We start from the raw sequence: 21,996 nt of genomic DNA on the forward strand, positions 1-21,996 counted from the left end.
TTCATAAAGTAATCTAGACTTTTTGAAATCAAGGTTAATAATGGTTCCCTTAATTTAATAAAAATTATTGATTCCCAGAACCCAAGTTTATTGAACTTTATTGAAGTTTTGTTAATAAAGGAGTAGAGCAAAAAGTAGTCAACTGTTTTTTTTCTTTTTAATTTTGTTACTACTGGATTTCAGAGTATGTAGGAAATGTATAGCGACAACCTTTCTTTAGCCCAATTACCATGATGCTTTGCAAAATAGGCAATAAATAGTGCAATGCTATTTTTATTATATTACAACTTTATTCTAAATTTTTTAAATAATTCCTCCCATAAAGGCTGACTTTGTGATACAGTTTAATTTGGATTGTAAAGGAAGAAAGAACATTTCAAAACATAATTCTGCTTCGTTTATAATTGATATATAGTTAATATATTTAAACATCTCTGCATGTACAGTATACTGAAGTAGCTTATGTTGGAGGCTTTTGCTGAAAATGTTGTAAAGGCTGTGCCCAGCAGAAATGCAGCTTTCAGGAGCAGATGTGAGAGAAGAAGAGACAAAAAAGACAAACGGAGGGACTTGAGACAGCAAAAAACCTCCCTGAAGCAAAGCACACAGCAATAAAAGCCTCCAATATAATGGTCAGGACTAGCCTGCTCAACAGCTGAAAATGTGTACTTCAAGACTCAGACGGACACATACACACCCACGCGTACAAACACACAGTACATCCAAGGACAGTTGCCAAGGTAACAGGAGCAGCGGATTCATAACATTTTTTGTGAAACTTGAGGACAGGGAACATGATTGCAGTCCTCCAATCACTTCAGCTGAACTACGCACACACACGAGTTTGTGAATAAAGGAGATTGTGTCTGACTGTGAAAGGAAGCCGTTTCTGTACAAGTGTCACAACATGTTAAGATGAAACAGCTTTTAATCAGACCTCAAAGGATACCTCAGAAGAGCTTTGACTAGGTGTCTGCAAATACTGTGAGACAACAGCGACATCTGGTGGATATTCATTAGAATTATAAAATGATCTTCTCTTTATTAAATGTCATTTTTTCATTGGACTTGACACCGAATAAAAACCACAGGAATAATACAGTTATTTAGCTAGATAAATTATTGAAATCAATTAATTTATTGTGTTGAGTTTAATTCTGCTGCTACAGTTTGAGTGTTTCTCTGCTGTATGGTAGATCACATTCACACTTATGGCCTTACAAGAAACTAGCATAAAGATGAGCCTTTGCTAATATCAGTAAACCTGTGCTTTTCCTGCTACTACTGGTCAAATTAAAGGGCCTTCAAGATCAGTAGAGAACTTTAATTCACCTTACATCTATTATGAAGTCAACTTACCAATTCACAATGAAACATTTTCAACAGGAAACATCACAAACATGCACAGAGCAAAATGCCTCTCTACCAATCTTGAAACTTGTGATGTAGCAGTGGCTGCTACACTAGTTGCCTAGTCAAACTTTAAATGTAAATGTTTCAAAACGTTACAAATGATCAAACATCATTAAGTAGTTAACACTTACCATTTGTACAATTGAACGTTTCCCCAGTTTGTTCTATATACCAACTTTTAGTAGCTTCAGAAAGTTCATTATTCTTGGCAGCCATCTTGGTTCTTCTCTAAAGCCTCAAAGGTGCTGAAACCCGCCCCTGGACAGATCATTGTTTGTGATTGGCCCGGCCTATCACAGGTATTAAACTGAGGTTGCAGTTTAGTAGGTAGTTTAAATTTATATGGCATACAGATTAGGTAAGAGCAGCTGAGAGCTCTGAAAAGTGTGCAGACATCTTCTTCCTACTTTTATATGGTGATGAAGATGACTCTGTCCTTACTTAATAAAATTTCCCACCATGAGGTTTGGAGTTGTATCTTTTATGTCGATGTCTCCACTTTTACTAGATGTTTGACACATTCAAAGATGACTTTTAGTTATGCTTACAAATCATTTTACCAATGATAAGTATGTACGTATAGTAGGTTAGATGCAAAGCTAATCGTTGCACTGTAGAGTTGTGGTGCAAATTAGTAAATGAGAGCATGCTCGTGTGCCTAACCAAGTTAAAGATTAATACATTTAAACATGAAGCCTATACTTAAATTCAGCATGTCTTGTTTAGCGTGCTGATGCTAGCGTTTAGCCCAGCTTCATTGTGTTGTTAGATAGCTTAGACTCTATGTTGTGTAATCTTATGTGAAATCACCCTTGTCAGAAAACTATTAGAAAAATGGCTATTTTTGAGTCTCCATGAGACTCCACAAGGCCCTATTTGTATTTGAATTATGTCGAAGGATGGGTGAACATAACTTTATTATCTGAAGTACTGTGTTACTTTAGATGTGAGGCTGAGTTTACCATGTGCAGAATGTTTTTGACTGAAATGAGAACAAACGAACCTTTTCTTTTTGTAACGGAGATGTTTATTTAGACAACCGAATGCATGCCAGAAAGAACTGTTGTTACAGCAGCCGTAACTTTCAGCTCTCTCGCTTTTCTAACTGAGGGAGAATCAGGAACACACCAAACTTTGGAGATTTGGTAAAGGACACTATCTGCTCTAATTTATTGCATTATTGACACAATATTCTTGTATTAATTGGGCAGGGGCCACAGAGGGTATCATTATTGAGACGAACATTAAGGAGCATGGAACTTTAACAGCTTTGGCCAAGGTATCACAAGTTGTTACTATAACTGTTTTGGCAAAAGGACAGAAGTAATTCACACCTTGTTTTTAAGGGAACTTCACCTCTCACACAAAACACGTAAAGAGACGATTAAAAAGATGCACTTACTGTAGGTAGCATTCACATGCAGTATAACGTGTCTTCTCCTTCAGACTACATTTTTCTCCACTTTTTCTTACAGAGATTCACAGCTAATGTTTTTCAGAATGGGGAATATTTTACACATACTGGAAGAACAAAGACAAATCGAATGGATTTGGGAGAAAGAACATACATACATTTGTTATGACAAGTCAAAAGAGGCAAAATTGTGCTTATGGTTAGGGGGATTCAGTAAATGACCAAAACCCCTGTACTCGCTCTCAAAACTTTTATCCCCAAAAAGAGATTCCTTGACATAATTTCAGCCGCTTGGTCCATCAAATTGTCACTGTTGCCATTGTTTCTCCAATATACTGATGAGCCAAAAATACCATAATATCAAAAATAAATGCAACCCTTTCACAAAACAATGAGCAATAAATAATAATCAAGTGGTGTTCTTGTACTGTATATGTACTGTATATACACAGAGTTAAGTTCGTTGTATATATGTACACAAAAAAAATGTCAGTCTATTTTCAGACTGGCTTTTTAGCATAGCTGAAGACTGGAATCCGTGCCCAGACCCAATAAACCCTTGACTCAATAAATCCCAGAAAAAGCAACAAAGAAATAACTTACACAGAATCCTGGAGAGCTGAAGTTAGAATGCACAATGAGATGACAGTGTTGCTTATAATGTTTTGCCCCCTAAAAAGAAGCACTGGTCAGGAAAGAAAAGTGAATATTAAAAAAAAAAAAAAAAAAAGTAACCTTTTTTTTATTTTATTTAAGGGTGTAAAAAAAAGCCTCTAGAATTCGATAAAATAACTAGCTTATTAAAACATTGATTGACAACAACATGCACAATGCTTTAATTGCAGAGTTTTCTCTGCAGATTTTGCATGTATCGATGCTTCTATTTGTTTTAACATGAGCACGCCTCAAGTTGAATTGCAACCCTTGTCTCTCCTCGTTCCAGGGTGCATCAGTTGAAAGTATTTTCTCCTCAGACAGTTCTTCAAATAAGACTTTTTAATCCGCTCCAGGTACTCTCTCTGCAGTTGACATGCTTAGGTCAGCAGGTTCTGCAACCCTGAAGGTCCATGTTTCTATTCATGTCTCTGCAATTGTCCTCGGAGCATATAAAGTCCATCTGCTCACCAACAAACACCTCACTACACATTTTAGTCTCAGTCTTATTTTAGTAGCTTATGTACAGGAGGTTGAAGTGTCTGCCAGGCAGTATCCCAGGCAACCAGCCATATCCTCACACATTTACAGTGTGCATTCGAGTTCAGTCCTCTCTGTCCTCTTCACAGGTTGTGTGTTTGTGTATGACTTTTTGAATGAGCGTTATTGTTTTAACACAAGTTTGGTTCATTTATTTTAACCCTAAAGTGTATTTTCATGGGCTTTTTGTTCTGCTATTTCTATGGCGAGGTCACCGTTACACAAACTATAGAATGTGCTTGTGTGTATATGCATGGATGCGTTGGTTTGTGCTTCTGATTGTTCATCTGGTTGTGCATCTTTGTGCTTTTTCTCAAACGCTACGTGGGGGTCTCTGGAGCTCATGGGTCCTCCTGTTGCGTCCTTTCTTATTTTCCTGCATCCGTCTCCATTTGGCTGCATGCTGGCTGCCTGCTCTTGACCCCCCAGCCGGCACCTGAGAATTAGCCGTGCTGGCCTGTCCCCTTTGACCGTTCTGTGTCTTCTGGTTGTTTTTGGGTGCTTGTCCACTCAACAAACCCTGATTTGGCTGAGTTTTCTGAGCGTTCTGGCTCTGTGCAGGCTCTTCCACTGTTGGACCTCCGGCCTGCAGCCATGGTTTGCTCGGTGGTGGATTTTGTTGTTGCTTCTGGCTGTTTGGAGCCAAAGATTTAGGCCTCAGAGCCACATTGGTACCTCCTGCACTTTCAGGCTTACCCTGACCATTTGGTGTCTTTATCTTCTTCTGTTTGCGCTCCTTCTTCCAAACTCGATCGCAAAACTCCTCCACGCTGTTGAGCTCTGGGTGGTCCAGCAGAGAAAGGAAGTCACGATACCAAACCCGGTGCTTGGCAGAGTGGCCTACCCCACCTCCTGCGCCAGGAAGTCCAGGTAAAATGTCAGCTAGTTTTTGTGAAGGGATGACCTGGAGGTTGAGGCGCAATAGAGGCTGGATGAAGCCATGCTCTATGGCCTGGCAGTGGTAGATGCCGATGTCGGACTGGGTCAGACTGCGGATGAGCAGGCCCTGATCTGTACGGAGAACTCGGTCATCCAGCTTGATCTGGAAAAAAAGAAATCAAACTTAGCATCCAGGATTTCATTTTTTAATACATAAAAACCCTTTTAGAAGAATAGAGCTGAAGCAGAACATCAGTGAGAAGGAAGTGGTTAGATCATAGCGTCAAAAGTCAATCCAAACATCCACACCTACCCTTTCTAAGTCACTAAGATTAAAGATCAGAGCTCAAAAGCAGGTTCAGGGTGGCGCATCCTTCAATGGATACACAATGTTTTAATTGCAGCAGCTTCATTAGTGTGACAAAATGCTATACCTGTATTTTAAGCATACCGCCTGATTTGAGGAGGTGAATTAGATGTAAAGAGAAAAACATAAACACCTCATGCTTGCGGTCGTCATTTGGCTTCTGCAGCTGCCAGTAAATGAGCGCTCTCTGAGACTTTGGGCTGCACTCCAGGAACATGCTGCTGTTCTCCACGCCGTACACACTCCGGTCCTCCACACTGCCACCCAAACCGTCCGTGTCCTCTACTCAAACCCAAACACACAGGAAGGGAGTGAGTCATGTGAATGACAAAGGAAGGGAAATGTTTGAGTGTGTGTGTGTGTGTTCATGACGGTACCATGATGCTGTAGATCTGAACACTGGGAGAGAGGGTCCCCATTTCTGATGTCCTGTCGTCTGGTTCGCCTATAAGGACAAAAAAACAACAAGGAAAGTGAATAGTGATTTCATGAATAGTGATAGTAGTAAAAGAGATGTCCAAGTGTAGATCTCTGTACTGTTTACTTTCAACCACTAGGGGACAATGTTACCTCATACTAGTTCACACTCAGTGTCACACTCGTTTAGTACAAGAAAGTGGATATTTAAATCAACCTTCACGCCGCTGTTTAATGAGAAGAAAAAAAACTGGCACAATGTAAAAAAAAATAAACTTGCAGAGCGATGAAACAGGATGCTTCATTGCTTTCTGATGAGCCGTTGTAATAAAACATGTACGGTATTTTTTTCGTCCTTGAAACGCCTTGTAAACCAGCCCCATTCTTTGTCCTCTCAATATGAAAGAGGGCTGTTGAATGAGACGGAGAGGTGTTTCATAGCCTGGCTTTGCAGTGAAAGTGTCCGCCTTGTTCCTCTTTGTCATGGTTGCGTGAAAGAGTCTCTGATGGGTGCCGTAAAAATCAAAGGTGGCGGTGGAGAACAGCCAAAGGTGAGAGGGGAAAATGGGCAGAAGAAAAATGAAACAGATGGATTGAAATTGTAAGTGTGTGTGTGTATGTGTGTGTGTGTGTGCGTGTGTGTGAAAACTAAAAAGTAAGGCCACTCCTTTCTCGCTTCATACATATATGGATGCTCGTCTTTCTGTCTCTTTTCCACAAACCCCTGTATGTTTCCTGTCCTAGAATTCCTTTCTTTCTTGGCCGTCTGAGCACGTGCGAGGCCGACTGTCTGCTCCTTGTTCTGAGATGGAAAAATATTTGCAGTGTAGTGGAGAGCTGGCCTTAACCGTCGGGGTGTGCCATCCTTTCTGTAACCCCGCCAAGCTGGAGTAAAACCCACTGGCCTACTTCTGCTGGTGTGAGAAGTTCTGGATGAATGAGGTGTGTTTGTGTGTTTGTGTGTGTGTGTGTGTGTGTGTGTGTGTGTGTGTGTGTGTGTGTGTGTGTGTGTGTGTGTGTGTGTGTGTGTGTGTGTGTATGAGGGCTGCAGTGGTCAGCTTAATCCCGCTGGATCCAGAAGAGGGTAATTTGAGGGTGTGTATGTTCATACCTCCTGGCTGCGGGGTGAAGCGGTCAGACGACTCCCGTTAGCTATAATTTAGTGTGTGTGTGTGTGTGTGTGTGTGTGTGTGTGTGTGTGTGTGTGTGTGTGTGTGTGTGTGTGCTCATGTAGATGTCGATTCACATGTGTCTCTTTATGACTGTGTGCAAGTTGGCAGTACGGTCATGGATCACAACTCAGAACAACTGTTACTGGCAAAAGTTAGAACTCAGGTTGCTGGTTTTTAGCTTTTGGAATGCACACTTAACGTGTGTGTGTGTGTGTGTGTTTAATGAGTGTGTTTGGTGTTTTTGTAATAATTCTGCTCTAGATTACTTCCATCCTTAGATGTTTGGCCTGTGTCATGTATCTGTGTACTTTCGTGTTTCACAGCACTCTGTAATAGGCCAGTGGAGGTCTGAAGTTAGAGAAATAAGGCTGTTAAATACAATTGCAACTGCAGGTGCACTGATGATTCCCATGTGTCTGTTGTTGAAAGGGAGTGTGCAGTCTCAGAAAACCCTCAGAGGATAAATAAAGGTCGGAGATCTCTGTAGTGTGAGAATGCTCCTACCTCTTGGCGGTAGGAAAGTATCTGGAGCACTCGGTGCCGTCCCACGCGCAGTAAGGGTCTCTGGCCAGGCAGCACTCGGCGCAAGCTTTCCCATACACCTCACACCGATGCAGAGACATCTGCGATACACCCAGAGCCGAGCCAAGGTACAGCTGTTGCTGTGGGAGCGAAAGAAAAGAGTGAGGACGTAAAACTTTAATGTTCCTACGTGGCTCTGTTGGAAAGGTTCTTGTTAAAAAGAAGCTTGTTGTGGGTTAAGGTCTCTATAGGTGATTAGATATCTTTGTTTTTGGGAAATCTGTGTTTGTTTAAGGACCCAGAAGTTCTAATGTTTAGTTGTAGCTCTGTCGACAGTTATTTGATGAATTATTATGTGCCAGAACAAGTTTCTACCTGCTTGGTGGACAGCTCCATGGCAGTGATGGGAGTCGGCTCCTGCACAAGACAAATACAGAACAGCTGCTTAACTGCCATACATAGTCATGTGTTTCATTTGAGGAATTGAGGCTGCAGGAGTCGCTGTTAAGACTTCATTTTCAATGTCGTACCCTAAAGACCGTCATCTCTTCAAGCACCACCTCCTCCAGGTCGTGCCAGCTCTCTCTAGGGATCATCACCACCTTCAGCACGGTGCCCATGTCTGAAAGAAGCGAGAACTTCTGATACAGCATACGTATCTACAAGTATGTTTCAATAACAATGCTGATGCATTTCAGACACGATTCCCTAATCGTCGGCTTCCTCTCTGTGTTTAAAAATTAAAACTTACAACATCAGTAACCATTTAAAATACAAGATGCATTGAGTCATTTGCAGCAGGAAACAAGGCCCCTTTTTGTAGCATGACGAAATACAATTCAAGTTTAAATCAGTTTAAATTGAAGTTCGAGTAGTAAGAAATGCTGTCACTTAAACTAAAATATCCTGAATCTGATTGGCTGACTCAAAAGTTTGTCAAAAAAAGCTGTGTACCTGTCCCAATGAACATGACATCATACTGGCCATCCTCTGCCTCCACCCTATCCACCACCAGTTGGGAGAACTGGTAGTCTGCGTCTGTCCTCACCATGATGGGACGCCCACCAATAGGATGCACTGGGTTATACATGGCGGGGTGACCCCTGGCGAAGGTGATGACATCATCAGGAAGGTCCTTTGTGGAATCGAATCCTCCGAATGTCTTACTTGGGCACTGACGATGAGATCATAAAAGCAACGGTAAGATAAATGACAGCGTGTGAGTCACGTTTCTTCATTTTGTGTGTTAAGTTTTCTGTGTAGCTGTTCCACTCACAGTGCCAGGGCGGGGGTAGGGCACCCTCCCTTGGAAAGGCACCCACTGGTAGTTGGGTCCATCTCTGTGTGCGTATGGACCCAGGAACACCCTCCTGATGTCAGCCATATTGTACATACACACTGCGGAGCCTTTAAAGATGTTACTGTGGAGTAAAAACAAAACCAGAGAAAGAAAGGGGGTGAGAGACAAAAAGAGATTTTGAGGATAAGGGGAGGGAGAGGGTGGAGGGCAGTGAAGTAAGATGACAAAGACATACAAAAGGGATTCACAAACGATCAGTCGCAAGACGAGGATTAAGAGCTCGTGAAATACTGAAGAAAGACAACAAAATGACCCTTCATCGCACAAAGACAGAGGGGGGCAGGGTTGTCATTACCTAAGTACAGGACTGACAGATTGGAACTTCACTGTGATTGCTTCCAGCCTCTTGAGAACAGACAGGAATGTGGGCACGCCACCAGCAAACCAAGAGACCTGGACTGGAGCATATTTGAAATCCCCTTCAATACTTTGCGGGTGTTTGCTCAAGCCAGATGGGTGGACTTTTTTTTTCCTCCTGTGTGTTCACTCGCCGGACGAGCTCCAAAGTAAGGAGGGTCCATCGATTGTGGAAAAAAAATTAAAAAAATCGGGGAATGATGTGGACTTTATTTAAATTCATGCTGTGTCCTAGGTCATCCAGAAGACAGCCGCTTGAACGGTGACTCATAAAAGAGGAGAATTTGGGAGTTTTTGCTCTAAAATTCCAAGACATACTGTACATTTTGAAAGTCTTTAAATGTTCAAGTGCAAAGTAACCTGACGACACTTTATAAGCCTCTGACCTGATATATAAAGAGCATCTGTGTCATGATTCGTTGAAAAGACTCATCTATTCATCAGCTTTTTGTCACTTTTCACAGATGACAGATTTCAATTTGGACCGAAAATCTCTTACATTGCAGGAACCGAATGCTCGAGTAAGATTGGGGCCGCCCTTTGTCTTGCTGACTGCGATGGGAAGTTGTATCAGGCTAATTAGGGAAGAGGCTGGCACACTGGCAGCACACGACAGCAACCCACCAAAGCAGTGAAGATGAATGGATTAGCATTTAAAAATGTTAATTACAGAGAAATTCAATTAACTCCGGGGGCGAGGGAAGAAGACACTCCGGTGTCTGTGCGTAAGACGGAGGGCGAAAACGTGTTTGTGCAGATAGAGGACAGCGACACAAACTCAGTCACCCCCAACAGGAAAGCACAGACTCACAAACACGGGCACAATCACACATTGATCTGTCAGAGGCAGCGTCTTTGTGCCTCATTAAGCAGTGATATTAAAAGCCGGTCCCACTGCATCTCTGCTCTATTCATCTCTAAGAACCGGCCACTTAGAAAACCAATTAAACCACTCTAATTCCTCAATGCCCTGTAATTGAATTTTGAAGCATGCATGTTTGTGTGTGTGTTTGTGTGTGTGAGTCTGGGCATGCGTGTGGGTGCGGCGGTGTGCACCCACCTCCACGCAGCGACCTCTTCCTTTAAAAATTGTCAGCATGGCTTTGCTTGTGTTAGCTATTCAGTCGGCTTTATCGTCAGCGATGATTGATGGTGAAGTGTTTGTCCTCCTTTCACAAAATCCCCCCCCGCCCTCCTCCCTCTTAAATGCAAATTCATCATCATGGTTTTGATAAGTGCCACCATCTGTGCCATGTAAAGCATGCCTTCACCTCTCGACATGCTTCAATAGAGCCACACCCGCCCTTTGAAAAAAAAAAAAAAAAAAAATCCCATTCACGTCTCGGGCGGCGGCCGGCGGGAGAGACATGCGTTCCTGCTGAGTGAATATCGTGTTTCTCCTGCTCCCTCTTGCTCCATAATCTGATTTCCACACAATCCTCTGCCAAGGTTTCAATGAAAAAAATAAAAAGGGGGGGACAGGTAGCTGGTAAACGGGGGAATCGGCTAAGAGCAATCTCCAATCTAAAACGTCTACAGGGAGGAAAGCATCCGTAAGACACCTGTAAGTGGATTACAGGACGAGGAGCGCCGTCTGGGAATTTGACAGGGTCACGCTTAGTTGCTCTCATCCTGCAATACCATTTAAATGGTAAGGAAATTACAGATAAAGGAAATGAAGGATTTGAAAGGGAATAAATCTTGAAAGGAATTGTAAGGCGTGTGTGTTTTTCCAATACAGAAGAAATAACGTGTCCAGGACGGCCCAGAACAAATACGCTCCAAACCAGCGTCTGTCAAAACCATTTGGGAATTAGAGAGCACATTTGAGAGGAAAGCTCTGCACGGATCTGTACCTGGATGTGGTGAATACAGCGTAGATAACTGGATTCTTCGGGTCCTTGGAGCTCATGAGGAAAACATCCTCTGAAAACACAACACAAGCGTGGGTGAAGGTGAGGTCTTTGAAAAATGTTGGAAAAATGATCAAGGTCAAGTATTCTTTCTTAAAAAGTGAGAAAAAAAAAACACAAACGTACGTAGCTCATCAAAGTGTGTATCGATGCCGTTGACCCCCGGCACTGAACACATCAACCGAGCCTTGAGGAAAGTGGTCCACTTGTTCACCAGGCTCCTGTGACCTCCCATGTCGTTCTGTTATACAAATCAAACAAACAAAAACACATGAATATATACCTGCAACAGACATATGTACCGGTAGTCATTTCTGTGGAAAAACAAGCCCATTTGAAAGACATGACAGTAATCTATTGATGACGCTTTGCTGGGATTTTGCTTTGTTTGTGTGTGTTGTTACCTTACACAGTTGTCCTATCCTGGCGATGGTTGCCTTGCCAGTGTGCTCCCCGTCCATGGCGTTCTCTTTGAAAAACAGGAAGATCTTGTCGTCTTCAGGGTTGTCACTCTCTGGGATCAAGCTCACACCAACAAACCTTGGATCTAGAGGGGGGGGGGGGGAAATGGAAAGATGAAGCACAAAAGGACATAGTATCCAATAAAACAAGCACTTTTTTTTTCACACACTTTCATATGTCATTTTAAAATCCAACCCCTGCTTCAACCCCATGACAATCCTTTCACCCTTATTTTACACCTCCCAAACCAATCCCCCGTGATATTCCACAGTCACGGCTCAGTAATAACAGCCATTCACTTAACACCCTTGTGTTACAGTATCTGACTCTACCCCAAGTGAGCGCTCCAAGTCTAAATCTCCCATAACCCCCGTCTCTGGACCACATCCTCACAAACACACATGGCTCTGATTGTCCCGGGCAACACTTGAATAATGTATCTCGACTTTAAGCGCAAGAGGAAATCAAAGCTAGACGAGGCGAGGCGAGGTCTTAGGGCCGGGATCTATCTCGATTTGAAGGGGGCACAGGGACGAGGAAAAGTGGCCGCAGTCACTGAGGCGTCGTCACGCGTAAACCCAACCCTGATTTAAAGAGCTCGGGGGGGTTCGCTGGAGAGAAACAAGCAGTGCCATGTTACCCCTCCGTGGACGTTAAGGGTATAGAGTAGCTGTGAATAAGACGAGTGTGGCCTAAGTGGGGAGCAGATTTATAAGTGCTGTGCGGCTGCGAGACCTCTGTTATGAATCATGGGCGCCCCAAAAAACACACCTCATACCTCTATAGAGCTTAAACGCACACATTCCTCAATTCAACATTTGCTGCCACAAACCAGCGACTTTGGATGATTTTTTTTTTTCTTTAATTCCCAACAAAAGGGCAATTCACCCAATAGCAATTTAATCCAAACTGTTGGCTGAGAGGGAATTAAAAGGTAAAGAGACGTTTCAATAAATTGCATGAATCAGGAGACGCAAAGCCAAAGCCCTCATTTAACCCTAAATCCTTCATAGAACCCAACTACTATTAAGGATTCATCCCCAAGTTTCGCTCTTGTTACATTTGAGTGCCATGTAACCTTGTTGATAAAGGCTCAATAGAAGATCCCCCATCTCAGTAATCCATGCAATTACAATCCCCCCTTTGTGGTGAAGGAGTTGGATTTTGTAGGGCAGAATGGATACAATCCCTGGAGTATTTGTTTGAACAAGGTGAAAGATCGATGGGGATTAGCGGGCTAACAATGACTTCTCCTTTTTAAAATCGAGCTTTATTAATATGTCACAGTACTCAGCACCGCAGAGGACTTTGTTTGTGATTTCTTTTTTTTGTGATGGTGCTGCGGGTGGAGGGGAAGTGGGAGAAATTTGACTCTGCTACAGGAAAACAGCTGAGAGCGGATTAGTTCTGTGGGAAAGAGGGGGGAAAAGAGGATGGCACAGCTTGAGGGAAAGGTTCAAACTGACCTTTTGTGGCTCCCTAAGTCCTCCGCGGTGCCGAAAGATAGCCACACAGAATGAACGGTCAATAACCCGCACTGATGGGCTAATCTTACTCACACAGGCGGAGTTTGTGAATGGGCTGTGATATCTGATGTCTGAATGGGAATGAGCAGACTTGAAGCTTGTGAAAATGTAAGGCTTAAATGTCCCTTCTGATTTTCCCAACAAACTGAACAGTGACACGAGTTTACTTCCCCCTTGTACTGAACAGTCGATGCTAATGTCGGCCTTTTTTATTTTAATTTTTGAAGTTTGGGGATGAAAGTTATCAAGCTGTTGCAGTCTGAACACATATTAGCTTTTAGATAAAACATGGACACTTAAAATCTAAGCAAATGCAACAATATTGACTTTATTACTGTGACAAAACAGCATAGTAAACAGTAAAACCTCTATTTCATAAAGATCTCGATTATAAAAAAAACACTAACGTTAAAGGCTTTGTACTTCTATAGCGCTTTTCTAGTCTTATAACGGCACAAAGCCCTTTTACACCACATCCACATGTTGATGGCAGAGGATACAAATGTATATGTCCTATCCATCAGTTACAACGTAGCCCACTCACATTCACTAGCCTTGCAACAAGAGTTCCACTCTACCACTCAGAAACCGCAATCAGGGAAGTGTATTCCGAGAAAGGGTATAATTCATTTTTAAACATCAATGTTAATAAAAACCTTTTTTACACTTTTTTTTTTTTTTACCATTCAGCCATCTTGAATCATGTTGCTCCGTTCTAATTGGATGATGGTCTCCCAGGGTACGAAAAATAGCAAAGTCCCTTCCCATGAAATCAGCAGATGTGCCAGAGTACAGCTCTCCATCTGCCAGTGAGAAACATTGAGTTAGGAAGAAATGATCGGCTCTGGAGTGAATGTCTTCTTCCTGGAACTAATCAAGGCAGGCAGGGATCAAACTCACCGATCAGAAGGGAGGCCGAGAGCATTTTTGGGTCGTAGGGACTTTTCCCGCGGCCGTTCTCGAAATGTGAGGCCAGTCGAAAGATGTTGTCCTGTGGTGGGAAGGGTCAGAGTTCAGAATGAGGCCAGTGGAAGCAATGCAGAGCCTGGCTAAGGGTTCATTTATAGACCCTGTTTCAAATTACGCAAAAATTCTCATTAAAGCGTTTTAAGTCATGGATGAGATGCAAGACAACTTTAGGTTATTTATGAGTAATAAGAGTTTTTAAAACTTCTGACTGCTTTTGCTATAAATAAATAATATTATCTGTGTTCAAAGCAACAAAAAGGGGAAATAGTGAATAAAACAGGTTGTTAGTGGAGGAGAGTCTAAATATATAAAAGGAAAAGTCACACAAGAGAGCACTCTTTATCATTTCCTACATTTTAATTACTGAAAACACTACAACTCAAGTGAGCTCATGCAGGGTCCTTTACATTGAAACCTGCATGGTGCAAACAGTCGATCCTCTCCCCTTTGTTACAGATCCCATGCTGCTGCATTGATTAACCTGCAGGCCTTTATCAAGATGACTGATTAAACTTTTATGTCGAGAGCGGGGAGCTTGTTCAACTTCCGATAGCTGAGGTCTAACTATGTAGTGACAACGGTTTTTTTCCCCCCATTTCTTTACACAAAAGGAAACATTGATTACTGCTGTACTTGGCTGAAAAGTGTGTGTGTGTGTGTGTGTGTGTGTGTGTGTGTGTGTGTGTGTGTGTTAAACTCAGCGCAGATTGCTGTGAACAGATTCTTTCAAGGGGATAGTATTGGACTTTTCCTCGAGTTCGTTTGGTGTCACAGTACATGACTCGCGTGAGATTTAAATCCTCTTTTTGCACATGCATAACTGACTCAAGGAAATCGCACATGAATAAACCCATTTTATTACCTCTGCTCTTTTGCCCATTTCCAGAAAGGAACAGATTGGGTGGAAGGCTCCTGTGCCACAGATGTAGAGGTGTGTCTGGTTGTAGGGCTGGAGGACCCGGATGAAGTTATTACACTCCCTCTGAAAAAGGAAACAAGAGAAGGTACATTGAAACTCCCAACAATGCAAGACTTTATACATTAAAACACACAGATGGCGAGGAGATGTTTCTTGTTTGAAGTGTAGCCTCTGTTTATGTAGTAATCCCACCAAGGTTACACAGCCTCATGAAACTTAGGGGACTTTTATAAAATAGATTTCATATGTTTCCCCAAACCTGCAAAAAATCAAATTCCCTCCCCCAAATCATAAAGTTTGAATTAAGTTTGATCCTTTATGAAAATAACATTGCTGTAAACTGATCGAAAGTAAAGACTAACAGAAAGCAGAGAATAATGGGGAGGACAGCAAAGCTCGGTTGGATTTCCTTTTAATGCGGGGACTTTCCAGTTGGTTTGCAAAAGACTTACAGGAAGAAACAGAGTCGCCTTTAAGGAAATCCCACCTGTAAATCAAATCAGGACAAAAAATCTACCTCAGATCTTTAATGATCCATATGTTTGAATTTACCGAAGGGTATTGGGATTGGCTCTCCAGCATGTGTTGATGGTCCCAGTGGTGTGAGACTGTTTATTAGAGCGCTAATCAACAGGATTGGTTAATGTAGGAGGGTTATTAGCAGCCTTGAGGAGTTGATTTGGGCACATGTGTTTAAGAGATTAGCCTTGCGTTGGCCTTATTATAAATACATGCTCACTATACACCTAAAAAAATGAGCCCAAGTTCGCTTTGGGATTTGAAAACGCAGCGTGAATACATCAGACATGCAGACAACTCAATTGTCTTCCTCACTTTAACACATGTATATCCTAAGGCTTTTCAATCTCCGTGACATTCCAGTTTGATGATTTAATGATGTCCCACATCTGAGATGTACTAACATCAGGTTTGAGCAATGGCATTTTTTCAGCACTACACCAAATTGACTCTGAGATCACTCGCTGCTTGCATACCTTGTCCAAAAACAACAAATCCAGGCTATTATTTTAAAAGTCAGAAAATAGTGTTTTAGCTTTGTCGTTGTATCTTTCTGGGTAATTTGTTTCAAAGAATGGACATCTTGAAAAATATGCTAAGTCACTTTCTTGGTGAGACTTGTATCAGGAAAAGTTGTCTTTATATAAATAAAAAAATGGAACGAGCAGCCAATAGAAAGTCAGAGTAAATCCTTTTGTGAGAAGCAGCTACAAAGAAAAAGCAGCAATATTCAATTTTATAATTTTGTTCTATCACACAAACAATAAAGAACCTATTTGAGATGTGAGAAAGGATTGGCCAGCTTTTCCCCCCTTTACTTTTCTCTTTGCTAAGCGAAGCTGAAGCTTATAAGTGAGTGTACAAGATGAAAAGTGGTATCTGTCTTTTTATCTATCCTTCAAGAATTCATAAGAATATTGTATCAGACTGTATCTTTAAATGAAAGTGTCAACAACCAAAGAGGCTTTTCATAGGAGTTATAAGAGGAGTGTGTTGCCTTTGGGAGTTAGCTTTGATAACTGGCAGCATAGCAAAGCTTCAAATTGACAGTACAGACTTGAGAGTAGTTTTATCTTTAGGTTTTTGAAATTACATTTAAGCTAAAGGACTTTTGAGTTCACAGACTAAGCCTTCACTCCGTCTTGCAGCCAACCTCCACCCTGCACCTCTCTGTGTCTTTTCGACTGTGGAACTTAATGACTTTCCCCTCTGTGTTTCTTCCTGTTGAACAGCGGGAGCACACGTCCCCCCACATCATTCTCACGCCCTTATTATATGCAATTCACTAACTCCTATAATCCCCCCCCCCACTACCCCAGTGTCAGCTCTGTTTATGATTTTACACGGCTGTTTTTGACTTTGAATCATCAGCTATGTGGTAGGTAGGTTTACCTGAACACTGACAGGTGTTAGCTGTGCAAGTCACTCAAATATACAACTCTGCGTTGCCTGCAGGTGAAAAATGGTTTCAGTGATCACAAAGCATGTCATTATGTGAAAACCCTGACGCCCACAGAGGGAAAAATGAATCATTACTGGATGAAATAAATGACTCTCCTTGGACTGGGTATTGACGATGACTTTCCATGGGGAGTGAACAGATTTATATGTGGTTGTGTATGTATTTTAAGGGGGATTTTGAGATTATACTGAGATCTCTAATTGAATGTGAAAACTACACCAGCCTATTATTTTCTGTTAATATCTGTAAAAGAAATATTTTTTCCCCCCCATTTTTTTTTCCTTTTGACAAAACCTTGAATCCAGCCATCAGAGTCTTTGTTGAATGAATCAAATGCATCAGCCTGGGCAAAGTTACACTCATCCTGCCAACATGAATGATACAGTCATCAGGCATTTATGAGGGAGGCAGCTGTTAAATTTTCTATGTGGCCGTAAATTGTGGTTGAAGAGAAATGCATCATTTCGGAATCTCTGGATATGTTAGTAATGTCCTAATCAAGGCCACGCCGTCTCAGCTCTCAACGCCTCATTTTCAAGAGTAAACATTTTCAAGCACGCACATACCTCATCATTGCGATGTGTGATTTCGTGCTGCCAGAACACATTCTCTCTGCACTAAGAGAGGGAGCGAAGGTGTAGTGATGCTTATGTGGTTGTGGCTTTGTGTTTGTGCGAGAATCCCTAAAAAGCCGCTGGTGAGCTGGAGGGACAAGGTAATTCTGGATAATCCTAAAACCCTGCAGCCGCTGCACTCCGGACTCATCCAGCCATGAAATTAAGATCAGATACAGCACAGAGAGGGCCTATGCAAACAGCAACGCAAAGATAACACACACAAACGCGGTACTGCACATAAACAAGGCTGGTGGCATGTGGTGTGTTCGGTAAACTTTTGCAGAATGGCACATGTGAGCTAACATACAGCGCCAGATAAGGAGATCGCAAACAATGTACTCCCACATAAATATGCACATGGGCACACTCTGGGACACACAAATAAACATACTCCCAATGTCCTTGCACGGTTTAGACGCAGTGTACGCCTTACTTTGACCAATAGTCTTGAATACTGTATGTGGAGTTGTGGGCGTCAGTGGTGCTGCATCAGAGTTTGGATCTTTTTTATCATTTTTGAACTCATATTTTTGTGAGCCAAGTTTCTTCCTCCTATACTCCTGCTGGTGCCGGATCAAAGCAGCTTCTTCCATGCTGCATTATTGCAACCAAAACAACATTCCAGAGAATTACATGGGACTATGAAGGACAGCTGTATCTGTAATTTGTGTAACAATAGGAGGCAAAAATTGTAGGGAACAGCTCGAAATAATGATGCTATCATGACCGTGAACTTACCCCAAAGTCTTTCCCGGCCCACTTGCATTCGTCCCTCTTGGACGGGGTGGCAGGCCACGCAATCTGTGCAAATAAGAGACAGTCATACAATGCTGGAAGTGGAAAGCAGAGATTTACATGGCATGAAACAAGCGGAGGACGTGAGTCAGTGAATCAGAAAAAAAATGAAACGGTTTTTGAAATTCCAGAGAATGTTTTTGGAAATGGCATGTTTTAACTGGGATATCCTGGTTTACTCACTTCCTCGTAAATAATTCTGTCCGCGCGCTCAGTGCTGTGCATGAATGTGATAAATAGGAAGTTGCCTGATAAGAAGTAAAAGAAGAAGACTGGGGATTTGGTGACAAGCAAATAAAAGACTTATCCATATTTCGACATTCAAAAAATGAAATCCTGAGCATATGGTTTTGCTTTAAAATTTAAAAATGAAAAGGAAAAAGGCTTTGGCTACTTTGATTTGTAAGAGATAAAATTCACTGTGAAGTAAACGATGGCTTTGTATCATCTTTTGGACTAATCCATCTGTGGCCCCACATATGTTTGTCTTGTACTTTTTAACATGCTACTTTTTCGCTGGTGGCCACACAGTTATGGAGAGACAAAGAAAAGGTTTCCAGAAGCATGCGCACATTTAGTTGTGTCCATGAAATACACACACACACACACACACACACGTCTTCTTCATTCTCTTTCTACTCCCAGAGTTTATCTCCCCGGTGGATCAGCTGAGTTTTCGTCTCAGGGGGAATCTGCATTGCACATTTCAGAGTAATTACATTACATTTGCTTAATCACTGCTTTTTGGGCCCTTATCTCAGAATGATGCAAAGATCAGAACAAACGAGGTAAAGAGGGGGAAAAATGAACATCCGAGCCAAGGGCAAAATAATTCATAGACACTCTGCCTCCTTCTCCCTCTCTCTGCATTGACTATGTATTTTTCAGCACTTTCACTCCCCTGCTCAGCACTCTACAGCCTGCAGGAAAGTCTGTGTCGGTCCTATGTGTCTATGATAGCAGGCCCAATCAGATAAAAAGACTGTTAACCTAGTCCAGGTGGGATAATGGAATTACGGACTGGCCTGTCTGGACCAGGACAGACAGTGGGAGGGATGAAGGGAGGGGAAAATGAGACGGTGTAATGGACTCCAGAGGGAGCAGCGGGGGGAAAGGAGAACAGAAAAGCTCATATAACAACTTTCAACTGGGGTAAAAAGACCCTGACCGCACTCAACTGTCAAACACTATACACCCCATCTGTATGCAAACTGTTTACCTGTTTGTGGTCTCTGTTGATGTTGACAAGGTCGAACGAGAAGATGTGGTCCTCAGCTCCAACTAGTAGTCTCCCTCGCTCCTCGTCCAGTAGGAAAGTGTCGTAGCTTGAGCTGTTGGCCAAGCCGTTGAACGTGACAAGGTTGCTGGATTCTAACATCTCTGGAAGAGAAGAAGAAAGAAGAATTAGAGATGAATATATAGGCGACAATGTCTTGGAATGACAGACTGAAGATTTAAAGGTTGATAAACAAAACACAACACTGAAAATATTTAATTTGTGTAAAAAAAAATGTGTAAAAAGAAAAAAAAATATGTAGTGAAACCTTTAGATCAAATTTTGTATATTTTTCAAAAAAAGAATATATCAGACAGTATTGACCAGAAAGTGTCTGACAAAGATTAAACAGGGTTTAAATGTTTTGCCTCAAAGCTAAATTAATGTTCATGCCTCCACAGTCAAGTGACATTTTCATGTTTTCTTTAATTGCTTTCCCACACACAATTTGAACACACTTACAGCTGCGTCACTCAGGTATTGCGTGAGGCTCTTGAAATGAACACAGCGTGTCCCAATCAGGGACACAGTTCAGACTGTTCAGCCGTGTGATTGGTTGAATAATTCATATGGAGTCAGGGTCAGGGGAGACACTGTGTAAGTAAGTAAGTAAGTAAGTAAGAAAGCTTGAGTGTGGGTGTGTGTGTGGCATATAGCTTTAAATGGGTTATTATGTAAATCATCTTTGGAGATTGTGTGACTGCACATAGATTTCTTTGCTGTGCTCTGTTCAGGTGTGCAAAGTCCTGAAGTTCAGACTCAATAATATGCAAGTCAGGCTAAATGAAAACCAGCGCAGGACTTCACATCAGGGCTGAAGTCTGACCGGACACTGAGGACGTTAACGTTTGATCACTGAAGTTGACTTTCTTCAACTCTGACATCAGATGTTACAATAACAGTAGTGTTGCATTAACAAAGAACTGAAGCATAACCAAGTTAACCCCATGACTGAAGTTAGTGTCAGACAAAACTAGCCCAGGTCGGTCACATTGTTTATGATGTAACCACTGACGCTTGAATGTTAAATGAACCAATAACTTAAATAATTAATTCACTTTCAGTCAATTAATTTAATTCACAGACAGAATACAGAGCTCTGTATTCAACAGGAGCTGAAATGACCATTTCATAAGCCAATGGAGTGAACATGTGTTTTAAACCTTTTTTCAGATAGTAGAGAGTTTACAGTCAAAATACTTATCTAGTTCCAGTTATAAAAAATCTCAAGTTTAGCTGTATATTTTAGCATTTGAAGCAATTTTTTGTTGAATAATTGGATTTTAATATGGTGGTTCTAAGAAGTGTGTCTAATTACAACAGGCTCAAGCAAATGTAGAAAGATAAGCTGTAAATGGAGCATGAAGCATTAGCAATAATTAAAACAGCATTAAAATCTCCTCCATTATGACGTCTGTTTACAAATTAGTCATCATCAAAACACGAACACATGCCTTTACAAATATCTTCCCCTTTACCATTATGAACAATTAAACAAAGTAATCATTGATAGTGAATGAAAATATTATTTCACGATAAATGTGTGATCAAACTGTGGAAAACATAATCCTGCATTTGTCATTAACTGTCCCTGATTGTTTTGGAACATACTATTCGGGTTTAGGGATTGAATTGTTTTTTTGTATATTAGGTTTTACACAGGTCATATTAGTAATCACACACTTTCTCCTTTCCTCATGCACAACAGTACATGTTGATTTGATTTGAACATAAATTAATTAAGCTCTAAACCATCTGGCTTGCGGTTAGTCAACTTGAGATGTAACATGTGTTTTTCATTTGAACCACAGGTACAAGTCTCTAATACATCAGCCTCGCCATCACACTGCTTCATCCATCACCATCCCTGTCACCAAATATAAAACAGACACATACAGGCACACAATGTAGAAGCCAGCACAGGCGAACCCGTGCCGTACAAACTGTATATTTTTATATCAATTTGTACACACGCACTTGCACACAGTCCGGTGTATTGTGATCTCTCTGCTCTCCCCATGGAGCTCTGATTGACGGGCTGCTATAGGAGCCATCTGCGCCCACTCACACTGTGTAAGATCTTGGACATCTGTGTCTACATAAAAGAGGGGATTGATGGAGGAAGTGGTGTGTCAACCGCGTCTGTGTATCGAGTACCAGTGGGGTGGACGAGGAACCGTGAGAGGGAGTAGTCGGCACCTAATAAAGACCGTTGCAGCTCATCTGCGTCACTTGGATTTCGGTTTTGAGGCCGAAGAGACGGAGTGGGTGGGTGGTTGGGTGGGTGGGTGTGGGCATGAATGGAGGTCTGTGGATGTGTGTTTGTGTGAGATATTCGTAGCATGCCACAGATGGGTTGAGCGTATGTGTGAGGGTTTCAGTGTGTGTGTGTAGGTATCCTTTTTCCTCGATGCACACTCGTAAATCTGCTACAACAAAAAAA

General features: G+C 41.8%; 1 protein-coding gene across 2 annotated transcripts in view; it reads right to left on the minus strand.

Moving 5' to 3' along the window:
* Positions 1-2,417: 2,417 nt before the first annotated feature.
* sema3aa (sema domain, immunoglobulin domain (Ig), short basic domain, secreted, (semaphorin) 3Aa) overlaps positions 2,418-21,996 on the minus strand; it is a 30,659-nt gene continuing 11,080 nt past the window's right edge. For both annotated transcript variants that reach the window (XM_079335094.1, XM_079335095.1), the window contains exons 2-17: positions 19,497-19,657; positions 18,221-18,283; positions 14,828-14,947; positions 13,897-13,987; positions 13,680-13,799; positions 11,413-11,555; positions 11,135-11,249; positions 10,952-11,021; positions 8,655-8,799; positions 8,333-8,552; positions 7,909-8,000; positions 7,754-7,795; positions 7,361-7,518; positions 5,645-5,712; positions 5,401-5,549; positions 2,418-5,063 (exon numbers count right to left, since the gene is read on the minus strand). In XM_079335094.1, coding sequence (XP_079191220.1) covers positions 4,335-5,063; positions 5,401-5,549; positions 5,645-5,712; positions 7,361-7,518; positions 7,754-7,795; positions 7,909-8,000; positions 8,333-8,552; positions 8,655-8,799; positions 10,952-11,021; positions 11,135-11,249; positions 11,413-11,555; positions 13,680-13,799; positions 13,897-13,987; positions 14,828-14,947; positions 18,221-18,283; positions 19,497-19,657 — 2,486 coding nt within the window. In that variant the 3' untranslated portion in view covers positions 2,418-4,334. The remainder of the gene's footprint in view (positions 5,064-5,400; positions 5,550-5,644; positions 5,713-7,360; positions 7,519-7,753; positions 7,796-7,908; positions 8,001-8,332; positions 8,553-8,654; positions 8,800-10,951; positions 11,022-11,134; positions 11,250-11,412; positions 11,556-13,679; positions 13,800-13,896; positions 13,988-14,827; positions 14,948-18,220; positions 18,284-19,496; positions 19,658-21,996) is intronic.

The sequence above is a fragment of the Symphodus melops genome, assembly GCF_947650265.1.
Source record: "Symphodus melops genome assembly, chromosome: 22".
Lineage (NCBI taxonomy): Eukaryota > Metazoa > Chordata > Actinopteri > Labriformes > Labridae > Symphodus > Symphodus melops.